Source organism: Penaeus vannamei, chromosome 1 (genome assembly GCF_042767895.1).
Source record: "Penaeus vannamei isolate JL-2024 chromosome 1, ASM4276789v1, whole genome shotgun sequence".
NCBI classification, from domain to species: domain Eukaryota; kingdom Metazoa; phylum Arthropoda; class Malacostraca; order Decapoda; family Penaeidae; genus Penaeus; species Penaeus vannamei.
The window spans coordinates 46,176,946-46,191,945 of NC_091549.1; the positions used below are offsets into that span (position 1 = coordinate 46,176,946).

A 15,000-nucleotide genomic window follows, 5' to 3' on the forward strand; every position below is an offset into this window, starting at 1 on the left:
GATTAAATGAGAGAAAGAGAGAGAGATTAAATGAGAGAAAGAGAGAGAGATTAAATGAGAGAAAGAGAGAGAGATTAAATGAGAGAAAGAGAGAGAGATTAAATGAGAAAATGAGAGAATGAAAGAAAATGAGAGAATGAGAGAGAGAGAAAATGAGAGAATGAGAGAGAGAAAATGAGAGAATGAGAGAGAGAGAGAAAATGAGAGAATGAGAGAGAGAGAAAATGAGAGAATGAGAGAGAGAGAGAAAATGAGAGAATGAGAGAGAGAGAAAATGAGAGAATGAGAGAGAGAGAAAATGAGAGAATGAGAGAGAGAGAAAATGAGAGAATGAGAGAGAGAGAAAATGAGAGAATGAGAGAGAAAATGAGAGAATGAGAGAGAGAAAATGAGAGAATGAGAGAGAGAGAAAATGAGAGAATGAGAGAGAGAGAAAATGAGAGAATGAGAGAGAGAGAAAATGAGAGAATGAGAGAGAGAGAAAATGAGAGAATGAGAGAAAATGAGAGAATGAGAGAGAAAATGAGGGAATGAGAGAGAGAAAATGAGAGCATGAGAGAGAGAGAGAAAATGAGAGAATCAGTTACAGAAAAAAAAAACATTATAGACCACAGTATTTTTTCTTATCCATTTGGACAAATCCTGTGATGTGTTTTCTTCATGTCATTTCTTTATAGTTTGTGTAAACACAGTTTTCTGGTACCTTCATAAATTGATAATATTTCTTGCAACTATTAATGAAATATTGATGTTCATTTTAGAGTATATATAAGAAAATAATAATAATAAAAAAAATATCAGAATGACTTGGGTTATCCTTTCTCCAACAGATTGTTCCTCGAAACTATGTGATACATCGCCACTGCTTCACAGGGAACTGGAGAGAAGCTGAGAAATGGTTAAGCACATTTTGCAATTTATACTTGGGGATAACAGCATTGGTGACTTACCCTTATACTGAGAGAGGATGCAATGTTCAGGATGTTGTGTCTCAGATGCCCCTAAACAGACTTTTACTTGAAACAGATGCTCCATATTTTAGGCCACATTGTGTAAGTCTGATAATTATTTTTTGACTTTATATAGTTGCATTTTTTGCTGAATGAATGATAAAATCATGAATTAATTTTTTTAACTAGATATCTGTCATTACTTTATCTCCTAAAGTATGAAAATGTTTGACAGCTGTGTATATTACAGAACAAGAGAAAAGGAAGATCAAAAAAAAAAAATTTAATCTAAGCTTTAATTCATGAATAATTATATATTTACCTCTGATTTCTGCATCTCCCATCAATAATATTTATCCTGTTCTCTCTCCAGTACCAGAGTCCAGGCCGTTGGTCACACCCTGGCATGGCTATACATGTAGCAGCTCAGGTAGCTTCATTGAGAGAGAAGAGTGTCCAAGAAATTTTAGCATTCACTAGACAGAACACGAATAAAGTCTATGGGGTGTAGGAAAGATAGTGGATGTGCCTTAGTTGTCTAGGTAATTGCATTGAATGGGTTGTTTTGTACATGGATTTTTTTGGATGGTGAGTGTTATTGTTGATACCCTGTTCCTTTCTTGTATCTTGTAGAAGCTACTGAATTAAATGGATACTAGTGTTTTGTTGTGCAATAATAGTGCAATGCAAATATATTGTGTTTATTGGATGGAATAAGTCATATATGGATTTCTTCTCACTGTTGTTAGAATATTAAAAGAATTGTTTGGTTCCTTTGCATATTTTTTCCCATTCAGAATACTGATACTTGTAAACCTTTTACAGAGATCATCAAGACTATGTAGTAAAAGCAAAAGCAGCTCTTTTATGAAATACTTTCACATTTATGTTATTATAAAAATAGTGATTTACATTAGTTAGTTTATATACTGTTCTGGTCTGCATGGGAATAATGATAATAAATAATACTGACTTTGCTGGCAGCAGTGGAACTACATCAAATATGTAACCTGTTAAGTGTTACAATACTTTACATATAGGGTACCCTCACAGGTTACAAAAAATCGATTTTTTTTTTTTTTTTTAGCCCAAATAACCCCAAAGCAATCAAGAAACAATTAATACCTTTAAAGGGATCAGCACACTTTTTTTTCTTTTTTTCCCCAGACCTGGACTTCCCCACCCCCACTTCTGCCAAATCTTCTCCCTTTGCTTCTGATGTGCTTCATACGCTGTCTTCCAGGATATTTTACATGCAACCATTAGTTAATCCATAAAACTATATATATAAACTTAATAAACTCATTTTCAAAACGGAATCACACAAATACAAGGTGGTGGCATGACTGCTTTCCTCGTTCTCAGAATAACCTTCGCCAAATACATAATACCTATTTTTATCACTATCATCTAGGGGGGCATCATAAATAAATTCATCATCTTCACATGAAAGCAATGAAGGAATGCTTGGTATATTTAGCAATTGCCTGCGTCTACCCGGCATGACAATAAGGACAGCTCGGGCAGCAGGAGAGTACCCAAAATTACTGCACCTTCTAGGGAAACATACCTTGTTACATGATGTAACACATCATGTGACATGAGAAACCTCTGGGCATACCCAACGCAAGGACGTCATGTGACATGAGAAACGCTTAGCGGGTTAACAAGAGGCCAGATGTTTCATTAGTGACCACTTTTCATGAAATACATGTGCAGAGAAATGGTCAGTTTTTCTTCATAGTATTTTTGTGAAACTCCTTATTAGTTTCTTTCCTTAAAATTACATTGCTTCTCTTTTCTTTCTATCAGTTTATTTCCTTAACGTATTGATTGAGGATAAAGTCCATAGTATCAAAAAGAAAAATCATAGGCTGCCCTCTTACATTTAATTCCCAGATTAAATGTTATTTGTAACTTGATATTTTATATTGGGTTACTGATGATGGTTGTCTGATATTTTTTGCTTCAAATATTACTCAAGCATTTATTCCTCGTCAAACAATTGATTGTTACTCACTTTTTATTTGTAATAGGTAAGTTTTAACAACAACAACAAAAAAAAACATTCACAATAATATTTATTAGTTAAAAATGGAATCTGTTACATTTTTAATGTTTCCTCATATGGGTGATGTGATATAATTTATTTTTTCCATTCACTCAAGACAGGAACGAGTTGTTTTTCTTTCAGTTAGAGGAAAAACATTCCTCAGTCCTAAATAATATTCTACTGATTACAATGTTCTTAATAATGGAATTACTGAGCATTTTGTAAGATTTTGAAGATTGCCTTTTGGAAGAGTAAAGGCAGTGATAATACCCTAGAGACAATTTTGCAGAATATATGCTACTGACACCCCAAACACAATATTATATAATGAAAGTTTGTCTCATTTATTTCTCACAAACATATCTTTGAAAAAAAAATCTCGTAAAAGTACAACCTTCAAAGGCTTTGGAATCTAGCAACATTTTAAAATGCTCCTTTTCAATCACAGTGCACTTCCAATGAATGCTGTTAGAATATATCAAAGATATAAATGTCCTGAAAAAAGTACATTACAAAAGACCCGGATATAAGAAACCTTCACAAACAACTAAGGTGTTACACTACTTAAAACAAGTAATAACAGAATTATATAATGATAGGAAAACTTCTCTCCATAATAATATATATTTTTTTTAGGCAGATGACTGACAGTAGCTCTTTGTATCAAGGATTTTCTTTCCACACATTGCACAAATACCCTTTTTATAAGCACATCCTTGACAGAAGTTGGATCCAGCTTGATGAACTTTTGTTCTACAGATCCTACACTCCACAAATTTAGCCTGGAAAAGATGAAATATAAAATTATAACAAAGATCTTTCTGATCATTATATACTGTCTTCTTTTTCATTGTCAATGTATCATAATTCTCCTTTGACATTTACTCAGCTCTCAATTTCTACAAAGTTTACATTACTTATAAAAATATAAAACAAAAATGTTAAAGTAAACTTGTAAATCAACACACTGGCTCTAGGTGTTGTGGCCATTATGTAGTGACCCCCAATCCCATGCTTCTTGTGAGGGCTTAGAAGATGGATACTAAGGCCCAGTGTTGGGGATCTCCCCTATTTTAGACCTCAACCCTCACAGCCAATTTTGCATGGTCTTTTCCTTTCCTTCTTTTCTTTTCTTTCTCGTCAACCCCATCTTCTGTTCACTTCTTTATATGTGAAAGCTTGACCTCCCTAATCAGACTTCGAACCTGTGTCATCACAGCTATGCAACTGCGAGACTGAAGCTAAATGCAGCAGTGCATTATTCCATCTTTCATATGAAAGCTGTGATGAAAGGATGAGAGGCTGGCTTTGGGTCAAACCTGAATGGCATCAGGGAGGCATGGGCATGGTATTCCCTGTCTAATTATTTGGTTCTTACTCCTCATGGGGATTGTGAGGGGTGAACTATTTCTTTTTCCCATATAATGCAGTATCAGTACAGTGCTTCACTATTCCCTCTAGAGGTCCTAAACCAATATTGCCAAAATTACCATCACTCGACATGACCTACTCCATGAAATTTATCCTGGTGCTGAGTCCTGCCCAGTCAGACCATATCAATCCCTCCGCCATCAGTGTCAGAAATTTTTATGTGTTGGCCATCCTGCTAAGCACTCACTCCACAGCCTCCTGTCCTCTATGTGCCCAACCTGGCCATGACTGTTCAAACTGCTCTGCACAAGCTTGCACATGTGCCAAGTGTGGTGGCTCTCATGATGTATTTCATAGGGGATGCCCTACCAACAAGTTTGAGTCTGAGGAAGTGAACATCAGATTCAAACTTGGCCTCGCTTTATGTGAGGCCAGGCAGAAAGCAGGCCAATGAGGTTCTGCTCTTGCTACCTACTCCTGTCCTGTTTTTCACTCTTCCCGTCTCCCTTTTCCCTCCAAGATGTTTCTACATCTCCCCCAACATCTCTTCCTCCTACTCATTATGTTCTCACTTCTACCTCTCTCTGTCAAGTTCAGACACTCCAATCCCTACTCCCTCCTCGCCCTATCTATTGCATCAGACAATCTAAACGTTCCACCCCATCTACTGCATCCTTTTCTATATCCACCTCATAACTCTCAAATATGTTTCCTCTTTTCCTGTCATAAGAAATCCTTTGTTTCTCAGACCTCTGCAACCAATGCCCTTTCAGAATCTCTTTGGGATATGCAACACTATCTATTCATGACCCAAAAGAACATACCTATCTCTCATCCATCTTCCAATCTCTGCTCCCATTATCTCTATTCATTCATTTATTGAAAAATTTCTGTCGTTTCAGCATCTAAGGTCATTAGAGACATACAAAATATAGCAACAGGGTTAGGCTTGGGGGCAAAAAGTCATACAGGTTTATGACAATGTATTGTAGCAAAAAGGTTACAAATGAGTTACCAATTAGGACAGAATATGTCAGATGTCAAAGGTTGTAGAGTGCTGTAGGTTAGTAGGGTAGTGAAGAGGGAAACCGAAGAGCAAACAGAGTACAAAGGCCATTCAGGACACACAAAGCCAGCCTTTCATCCTTTCAGTACAACTCTCACACTTTGGGATGGAGACTGAAGGGATTGAAGGTGAAAAGAAGAAGAAGAAAAAAAAAAAAAGTGAAGAAAAGATCATGTAAAAGTAGTTGACACGAGGGCTGAGGTCCAAGGTAGGGGTGATCCCCTACCCTTGGCCTCAGTCTTCAACTCCTAAGCCCCCTCAGCCCACAACAACAACAGCAATGGGGATAGGATTAGGTGGGATGTTCCCCCTACACTTCTGCCCCTCATTCCCTCCCCACACATCCTATACCACCCTGCCTCATCTGCAACCCCCTTCCTTCCCTGTTATCCATTCTGTTTCCTTTTGTCACAACAGTGCAATATTGACATTTCTCCTGAAATTGCTCTTTGATCTAATCATGCTTAACCCCCTTTTCCCTTCAGCTAGTCCCTGCCTTATCCCATGGCCATCCTTGGGGAATCCCACACTTTGTTATTGACAACATTTCCTTCTTCAGATGCATACACATCATCCACTTAATCCAATCATCGTCAGGATCCTACTACTGCCTGCCATGATCAGCAGTAAATGTTCTATTACAGAAAATTGAATATTTCTAAAAAACAAAAAAATGGACTAGCTAGAGATGATATGGAGTTTGTACAAGGAAAGCACACTCTTACCATATGGATGCAGCAAATCAAACGACAAGTATAAACATTGGGAAATGGCTGAAAAACTAAAAGCACTTCTGCAGAAAAAGAAAAAATAACACTGCAAATGGGAGGCATGGAGTCTTGTCATCACACATAAATGTTTGTGTGTTCCTGGCCTACAAGTTCCATACCCATTAGAAAGTTTAATGCTCATATTTGGGCCCATGTGCAGGCAGTGAAACATTCACATCCAAGGGCTTAAATAAGTATTTATAGGCATTGCAAACTGGATTAACTTTTTGAATGCTAAAATTGCATATATCCAAAATGAGCTTTGTTTGGTGTCACCATGTTATTGAAATTTACCCCCATGGCCAAATAGCAATTAGTGTTTTTTGGAGAAAGGGGTCATGTTGCCAGCCACTCAGAGGGTTAAACATTTGCACAAGCTTACTGTGTACGGGTTGAAGCGATTCTTTTTCCCTGTGAGAAGCTTGTTCTCGTTGATCTTTCGTCCTCCTCCTTCAGTTGTGTTACGAGCACCATCTTTCCATGTGTCTGGGGTAATGACCTGAAATTTGATTAGGAAAATAATCATACTAAGGATAGTATCACATGGCATGGACATGTCAGGTTTACTAATAGTACTACCCATTCATACATTAGCCAGTAGGGTACACAATGAGTAAATATCATAATGTGTCACTGGTATAACTTACTTGCCACACCATATTAACTATATATTGATCTTTCGTAATCTGACATTTATTACCCCCATCAATATGTATTAGTTTTGACTTTTGAAAGACATATTTATGGAGACACAAATCTGTTCAAATTTAAAGAAAGCCCATCTACCTGCAAGAAAAATTGCCCTTATGTGATAGGTTGTTACTGATGGGCACACCTATAGCCATCATGGATATCCTACCAATTTGATGGGAAATGTTTATACTTGTCCTAACTCGCTCTGGCAAGTGAGCGGACAGTCCAGCTTTACATAGCAAATGCTAGCTGGATGCCAGTAGTTGCTGGGATAGTTAATACACAGAAAATTATGCCCCATCAGTGTAGGGATAAGGAACTACTTCAAACTCACTCTTGCCAGACAATATATGATGGAGGTTTGTTGTGCTTTGCTAAAGCTCAAAGGAAGTCAGACCTCCACCCCTGTAGCCAGACTCTTGCCCTACTGCTTATTTTTAGGTGGACATTTTCCTACACACAGTTTGGTGTTGGAGTTTATGAATAAGACTGATTTAATGTCATGCAACAAGGACCTCCAATCCGGAATGAGATTTGTTGCATTATGCTTACCCTTGGTCACTCTTAATGCAACAAATCTCTCATAGCTGAAATATAAATAGTTTAACAACTTATAAATATTATTTCTTGTTCTTTCATATCTAAAGTAATGAGAAAAAGTAAATAGTTATACAAGATCAGATCAACCAACATTAGATCCTAATTTGTAATTAGATTTAATTATATGCAAGGAAATGCCCACTTGAACAAAAACAAACAAAGGGAACTGGCTGCCTAGCAAAAACTAGCTGCAGAGGAAGAGTTTGACCATGAGGAAGTCCTACCATCAAGCCTAAAATGTGGAACTCAAGGTATATATTCTGGTTATTTGCATTACTTAGACTTCACACCCATAAAACTTAATTGCATTACCTTGTTAACATTTATTACAAATCCATAAAAGTTTAATATATGAATTGGTTAATCTTTATGGTATGGACACACTAAATTAGGGCAAAATTAATATGATATTCTTGTTGAAGACAAAAAGTTGCAGTCCTCGGTACAAGAAATAATTTGCAGACATGAACAGTAGCACCACAAATAAAAGAAGAAGATTGTGAAAGCGCCACTCTCAGCCTGTGGTCCCCACTGTGCATACCGAGGTAGGTGAAGACAATATTTCCTGGGGGATATTGAGGGAGCAGAGCCCCCCATCAATCCTCCCCTCAGGCAGTGATCAAAGGGCATGCTCAGTCACGGCAACAAATTAATTTATAAATTTTGTGACGCAGAGTTGGCGAGTGTGTCCAAACTGTAAAGAATTAACTATTCTTCTTCCTACAGTTAAATATTTATGTTTGCTATTTACCAATATTACGGGTATATTTTGTCATATTTCTCCCTAACAGCATGATTCCAGTGAAGCAGTTTTGTAAAAATTCCAGATATCACAAACAGGTAGGTTGTATTGACAAGAAGAGATTGTTGTCAAGTCATCATGGCAAATGTCTTTTAGACCTGATGAATGCAAAATTCTCAGCTTCACCAGATCCCACGCACCAATTCACTACACTTACACCCTACATAACCAACATTTAATACCTACAGCATCTTATAAATACCTCAGCATCCATCTAACCAACAACCTTAACTTCAACACACACATGCACTTCATCATCAATGAAGCAAATAGAACATTGGGGTTTCTGAGGAGGAACCTACACAACTGTACACCTGACATCAAACACGTAGCTTACAGCACTTGTACGCCCAACACTAGAGTACTGTACGGCTACATGGGATCCTTACACTAAGCACAGCATTGAGAAGCTCAAGCAGGTCAATACTAGGGCTGTCAGGTTTATTACACACAATTACACACATACACCTGGTTTTACATCACACATAAAAAAACAGATTAATATGGACCTGCTCGAAACATGAAGACAAGCACACAGAGTTATAATCATGTACAAAACCACAAACAACCTTATAGACATCAACAAACACGAATACTTACAAGCAGCACACTCAAGCAACACAAGGAACTCACACACCAGTAAATCTGTCGCATACCACACCAACACTGACTCTTACAAGCACTCATTCTTCCCACATACCATACAGAACAGGCTCCCCCAAGTTATAATTGAAACTAAAACACTTAATACTATCACAAACAAACTAAACAAACAATTATTACAAGCACCTTCTCAAACACTGACACTTCCACTTGCACCTTAATCCTTACCCCTTTCCCCCAGCAACCAACCACCAATTTGCACCCTGTGCATTACTATTAAGATTGAGATTGAGATTGAGATTTGATGAGATAAATTTTGATTTCTCTTTATACACTGACTGTGTCGAACCCGAGCCAAGTCAGTACTCAGTGACCCATCTGATTGCATGGAGATTTGATATATCTTCTCTACAGAATTTTATAGTGTGCCACAATATCTAGGGGGTGTATTTTGTAGGGTAAATCTACTTTCAAATTCTACAACTTTGGGCAGAATGAACGAAAATTGACTGGCCAAAAACAAGGGGGTGTATTTTGTAGGGTAAATCTACTTTCAAATTCTACAACTTTGTGCAGAATAAACGAAAACTGACTGGCCAAAAACAGAGATGTTTTAGGACATTCCCATTAAAATGATGGTGGTTCCTGTTAGCTTTGAGCACTACTAGCTTCTGCGAAACCATATTTCTATACAAAGACAGTGTGATGGGCAGAAAAAATGATGATGTCACCACGACAGCAATGATAAACGCTCACAGAATAAGAAATATTTAAGTGCCTACATATAGCAGGGTGCTCTGGAACAAAGTTGAGTAGGTACTCCACTTGCATGATACACCATATCAGCTTCATTGAGACTCATGTAGAAAACAAACTTGTGATAATTTTTTGGAATACGTCCGACTAACAGATTGTGATGATTTCAGTATCTTTAGATTCCTCTCACCATATTGGCCCTGATAGTAGGGGAAAGCTTGAAAGGTACCAGGGTGATTGCCAGGTAAACTGTTAATGATATACACAGAATCAGTCACTATATTGTCTAATGCAACCCCCCATGGGGGGTTGCCACCCATCAACCCCCATCAAGGAAAACAAAGAATCCTCAGTAAATTTGGAAAAAGACATCACCAATGCTTTTAGGGACGAAACTAGATTCGTTCGATTTCAATTGTTTTCGTTCGGTTGATTCTGGTGTTTGTTTTCATTGGAAATGGCTAGATTGTCTTTTCCATACCAGAGTTGCGCCACTCTTGCCGCCCCCCCATCCCCGCCCAGGAAACAGAGAATCATCCACGTATTCACGGCAGGAGAGAGCATCGGACAAAGTCGGCATTGGGCGCTTCCACATGCCGTTCATACGCACGCAAAGCACCGTACATTTAGTCACTTCAGTGAAAATAAATCTAAAACAAACCTATGCAGAGGAGGGGCCGGGGTGAGGGTCCTCGATATCAGTGGAGTGGCTTGCGGGAGTGGGAGTGCCGGAAAGGGCTGCGTGAGAATGAGCGACGCGACGGCCGATCGCAGGACATTTCAGAGGGTAGAACTCCATGTTCATGTAATAGTTTCAAGCTAGCCTTATCGTCTTAAATTTTTTTTTTTTTTTTTATAAATTGGAATGTTCAAATTTTTTTTTCTTAATAACTTGGAATGGTTTGATACAACATGACACACACACGGAGGTCATGGCAAGACTAATTTGAAAATTGAATTTCATAGCTGTTTCCCTCGTGAATTCCTTCTCCATTGGCTATTAAATTAACCGCCAAACAATGAACCAATGAAATCGTGACACTGGCTGTGATGTCACAGGCGAGATAACAGGAACAGTACGAATACGAGAGACCCCATGCATGCACAGTGGAGAATTTGATCAGTATTCCCGCAGCTCTCGTGTGATCCTCACCTCATTTTATTATAATTTTTATCTATTTTGAAAATTAAATAACTTCGTAATTATTAATTTGCGAGACAAGTTTGTTTAATGAAAAGATTGATAATTAAATATCTTCAAGGCTATAAGGTTAGTTTTGGTTGATTCAAAGGTGACACCTTATTCCAATAATACCGAATCCTCCATGTATTCACAGCAGGCGTGAATGTATGATCACCATGTAGGAACAGCATTGCCAAGTCTGTGCAGGCGTGAATGTATGATCACCATGCAGGAACAGCTTTGCCAAGTCTGTCCAACGCTCTCTCCTGCTGTGAATACATGGAGGATTCTTTGTTTTCCTGGGTGGAGGTTGCAGGGGGTACGGGCCCCTGCTTTAGACAAAACAGTGACTGATTCTGGGTATATCACAAATTCCCTGGTACCTTTTGTGCTCTCCCCTGATATTAGGGCCAAGGTGGAGTGGGGTTTAGGCTGTTTCCGATCACTAAATTTATAATTGGCAACTAGATCTGTTAGGCGGACGTATTCCAAAAAAATACTGGGCCAGCTAAATACGCAACTCAACTTGTTTGATGTAAACACTTTATTTAAATATCCATACAAAATGTTAAACAAGGGTGACGGTGATGCATGATGAATCGTCTTGACACAACTCGACTCCTTGGCGTAAACGTAGCCTGAAAACTATCAACAACTGCAATTTGCCTCAAGAAAAATACCTCCTTCCCTCTAAAAAAAATAACTCTACGGCTATCCTTACCTTCCCAAGTTTCTTCTGGCATTTTTCGCACACCATTTTGTCACAGGAAACTTGCAAAATTAATTCAAGGTAAAGTTCCGACCCGACCGTCCTTTTCTTCGATTGTTTACAAACAATACGTTCGAGTTTTTATTATTATTATTATCAATATTTTCTTTGTTACTCTCGTTTTCCTTGAATTGCCAAGAAAAATTGTTTCTTATATTCCCATTTGTAATTTAAGACATATTTTAACAAATGACTGATTTCCTTATAGATATAACGTTCAAGATTAATTTTCAGTTGGTTTGTTTTTTTAATCATACTTTATTAATCTTATTTGAATATTCTTATTATCATTAATCCATATATTCATAATATGTTTCTGCATACTCGGTCGATGAAATGTTTTTAGAAAATAAACCACTTGCTGTGACGTCATTGGATGAAGGAAAACAAATAAAGATAAAATTATATTTTATAATTACAAGGAAAGGGAAATAGTAATGCTGAATATCAATATGATTTCATCAAACAACAACAGCAGCAGCACTAGCAACAACAAAAACAACAAAATAAAAAACACGTAATAGCAGAAATTTAAGAACTCAAAAGCCACCCAAATATAATAAGTACCGACTTAAAATAAATTAAAATGAATACATTCACTATACTTAAGTAAATCAAACAAACAAAAGACTTCAATTGCAGCACAGCAAATAATACACTGGGAAAGCAGAGAAGCAGCGCCAAGAAAGAAACCAAAGCAGGAAGAAACGAGCTCAAGAGAGACGAGGAAGTGCTTCTTACACAAAGAAAAAAATGACAATCTTGTGCTTCAATTAACCGCTTCATTCACCTTTAAAGATGCAAGCGTCACCATTAAAGCTTATTTCTTTCGTCAGCGTCACCGGAGTGGTAAATTAAGTGGTAGATTTTGTAAAATTAAAGAAAATGATGAGCTGTCAAGTGTGTGGCGAAGGCCACGTAAATATTATTATTATTATTATTATTTTGTTTATGTCTAGATTTTTTTATCTTATTTTTTATGGTTTGCTAATGTTGTTCTTGCTTCCTAATGGTCATGTGATTGAATTTGTGTGCTTTTTGGTAGAAGTAGGATTGACTGATAAAAAAAAAAAAAAAGTGTTCCTTTGAAATAGTAAATATATTGCTTGTGTTTATTATAATGCATGGTTTGCAGTCCTGTGTATTATGTGATTATCTCTGTTTTTACTACAATCTGTTAGTCATGCCATGTCAAATACTATGAAATTTGCTTTTTAATTTTGATTTCCCCTTTTGGTAATTCTGTAGAAAAATTTTGTCAGGCCAAGCTATGTTGGATAAATCAATTTGTGATTAATTATAGTCATGGTTTTATGGGAACGCGAACTGATTTTTATTGATGAGGTTTGAATGTGACGTAGGCCTAGATTTACGTAATCATTGACAGTCAGTTGCTGCTGCTTCGTCACCTCCGATGCTCAAACAAGAGCCAACAAACCTCTAAGAGGGAGCTGGGAGCATCAGACTGTTCCTAGTCAGTGAAAAATGACCAGGGAAGTCCAAAGACACTCAGTGATTATTTCTTGGCCTTTGCCAGTGTGCAAATAATATTATAACTGGATTTGATTAACAGTGATTGTCATTTTGCTAGTGTAAGTGTAAGTTCGTTTTATTCCAAGCAATTTATTGTTTATAATTTCTATGTAAAAATACAATATTTATGTCATAATTGGCAATGTAAAATAATGCAGAAATATAATAATGTTAATGATAACAGTAACAATAATGGTAATGATAAAAAGAATAATACACCAGAGATGACCAGCATCTTACCAAGTGAAGTTAAAGGTAATTCTTTTAAGTACGGAAGCACTCACCAGAGACAAAGCCTCGAACTCTGTGTCACAAAATTTATTCAGTCTAAGTTGCGGTGATTGGGTGTTGATGGGGGGCTCTGACCCTCAACACTCCCTGGGAAACATTTTCTTCACCTAGTATGGATGGTAAGATAGAACTAAGACCATAGGTGTTGCAGTGGGTGGCACTTTCCGCTATCTTTATCTTTAAAATTACTGTTTGTGTCTGCAAATTACTTTTTGTACAAATGACTACAATGTTTAGTTATCTACAAGAATATCATTTTCAATTGGCCTTACCTTAGTGCATCCATACTGTAAAGATTAACCAAGTTGAAATCATGTTTCCAGATGTATTTTGATCTTGTCTAACCCACTGGATCTGGGAAATGTGACTGTAATGTCATGAAAAAAAATTGACTAAAGGGCTAGGTGACTGGACTATGCCATCATAGACAAGTTTGGCTGAGGGCTGGGTCAAATAGAAATGTGCTGTCCCCCCCCCCAAAAAAAAAAAAAAGGAGAGGGGGGGGAGGACACTATTTCTGTGTTCAGGAGCCTATTCACTGGGACTGATGGTGCAGAGTAAATTACAGAAAATTGCTTAACCCCAAGCTGCCGGGCATGGCATGTACTTACATGCCATTGTCCATTGTGTGTGTTGAATTTAGTAATTGGCCTTCCTGTAGATGGCTCCACAAATACTGTCACCAATTACAGGAACTACCTGTCTCACCTGTTTACCCTTTTCCTTGGTTTTCGATAATATTTTAAAATGTTATTACTACTGTTAGTAATTTCAGTAACAATATAGTAGTTATAATATTTTAACAAAAGCAACAATGTCAATATTGATAGCATTAGTTTAAAAAAGAGTTTTCCTGCTTTTTCAAGGAAAAGTAAGGTCGCAAGATCTACTAATTGACTCCTTTATGGCTAAGCATTGGCAGAACCATCTATGTGTAGAAACATTTAACCAATCATTGCCAAAGGGAACGCACCATTTTCCCGGGGACATTGGCTTAATAAAAAAAATATGAAAGAAAAAAAGAATTATAAACAGAATCAGTCACTAATGCAACCCCCCCCCCCCTTTGTTATTGTTATTACAGAAAGTTGTAAACTACCTAGAGAGATGATAGGGAGTCACTCTTTTACCATGTTAAATCAAATCAGATAACCAACATAGATCTTAAAAAATGGTAAAAAATGCTTATAAATGCAAAGAGATAATAGCATTGCAAAGAGAAGTTAGGAGGACAAACAGATACATGCGCTTAGATAACACACATGCAGAAATACACACACGCAGAGATACACACAACACAGATACTCACAGATAGACACAGATAAACACACATACACGCATGCACACCCATACCCATACCCCCCCCCCCCCCCCACACACACACACTCACTCACTCACTCACTCACTCACTCACTCACTCACTCACTCACTCACTCACTCACTCACTCACTCACTCACTCATACGCACACACACACACACACACACACACACACACACACACACACACACACACACACACACACACACACACACCAAACACACACACACACACACCAAAC

At 37.5% G+C, this 15,000-nt stretch overlaps 2 protein-coding genes and 1 long non-coding RNA gene across 4 annotated transcripts in view; 2 read left to right on the forward strand and 1 right to left on the reverse strand.

The window, feature by feature from the left end:
- Nucleotides 1-621: 621 nt before the first annotated feature.
- LOC138862234 (uncharacterized) lies at nucleotides 622-3,782 on the forward strand. The gene is made up of 2 exons (XR_011398661.1): nucleotides 622-1,052; nucleotides 1,324-3,782. It is a non-coding gene; the product is annotated as an uncharacterized lncRNA (long non-coding RNA).
- On the reverse strand, nucleotides 3,014-11,726 carry LOC113804219 (cysteine-rich PDZ-binding protein). 2 transcript variants are annotated; one of them, XM_027355054.2, is made up of 3 exons: nucleotides 11,569-11,726; nucleotides 6,593-6,709; nucleotides 3,014-3,785 (listed from the first exon to the last, which is right to left on the reverse strand). In XM_027355054.2, the coding sequence occupies exons 1-3, from the start codon at nucleotides 11,602-11,604 to the stop codon at nucleotides 3,636-3,638; spliced, it is 303 nt and encodes a 100-aa protein (XP_027210855.1). In that variant the 5' UTR covers nucleotides 11,605-11,726; the 3' UTR covers nucleotides 3,014-3,635. The 2 variants fall into 2 exon arrangements, with proteins under 2 accessions (XP_027210855.1, XP_069979879.1); XM_070123778.1 differs by lacking the exon at nucleotides 11,569-11,726 and adding an exon at nucleotides 9,691-10,990.
- A 374-nt stretch (nucleotides 11,727-12,100) lies between these two features.
- The window catches only part of LOC113804218 (uncharacterized), a 6,089-nt gene continuing 3,189 nt past the window's right edge, over nucleotides 12,101-15,000 (forward strand). The window contains exon 1 of the mRNA XM_027355053.2: nucleotides 12,101-12,465. Within this exon, the coding sequence (XP_027210854.1) occupies nucleotides 12,415-12,465 (51 nt within the window). The 5' untranslated portion in view covers nucleotides 12,101-12,414. The remainder of the gene's footprint in view (nucleotides 12,466-15,000) is intronic.

Coding starts and splice junctions, on each gene's coding strand:
- LOC113804219 (XM_070123778.1), bottom strand. CDS start 9,770: ATGAGTCTCAATGAAGCTGATATGGTGTATCATGCAAGTGGAGTACCT. Junction 6,710..9,690: donor TCCAGAGCACCCTGCTATAT/GTAGGCACTTAA, acceptor ATCAAATTTCAG/GTCATTACCCCAGACACATG. Junction 3,786..6,592: donor ATCGCTTCAACCCGTACACA/GTAAGCTTGTGC, acceptor CATCTTTTCCAG/GCTAAATTTGTGGAGTGTAG.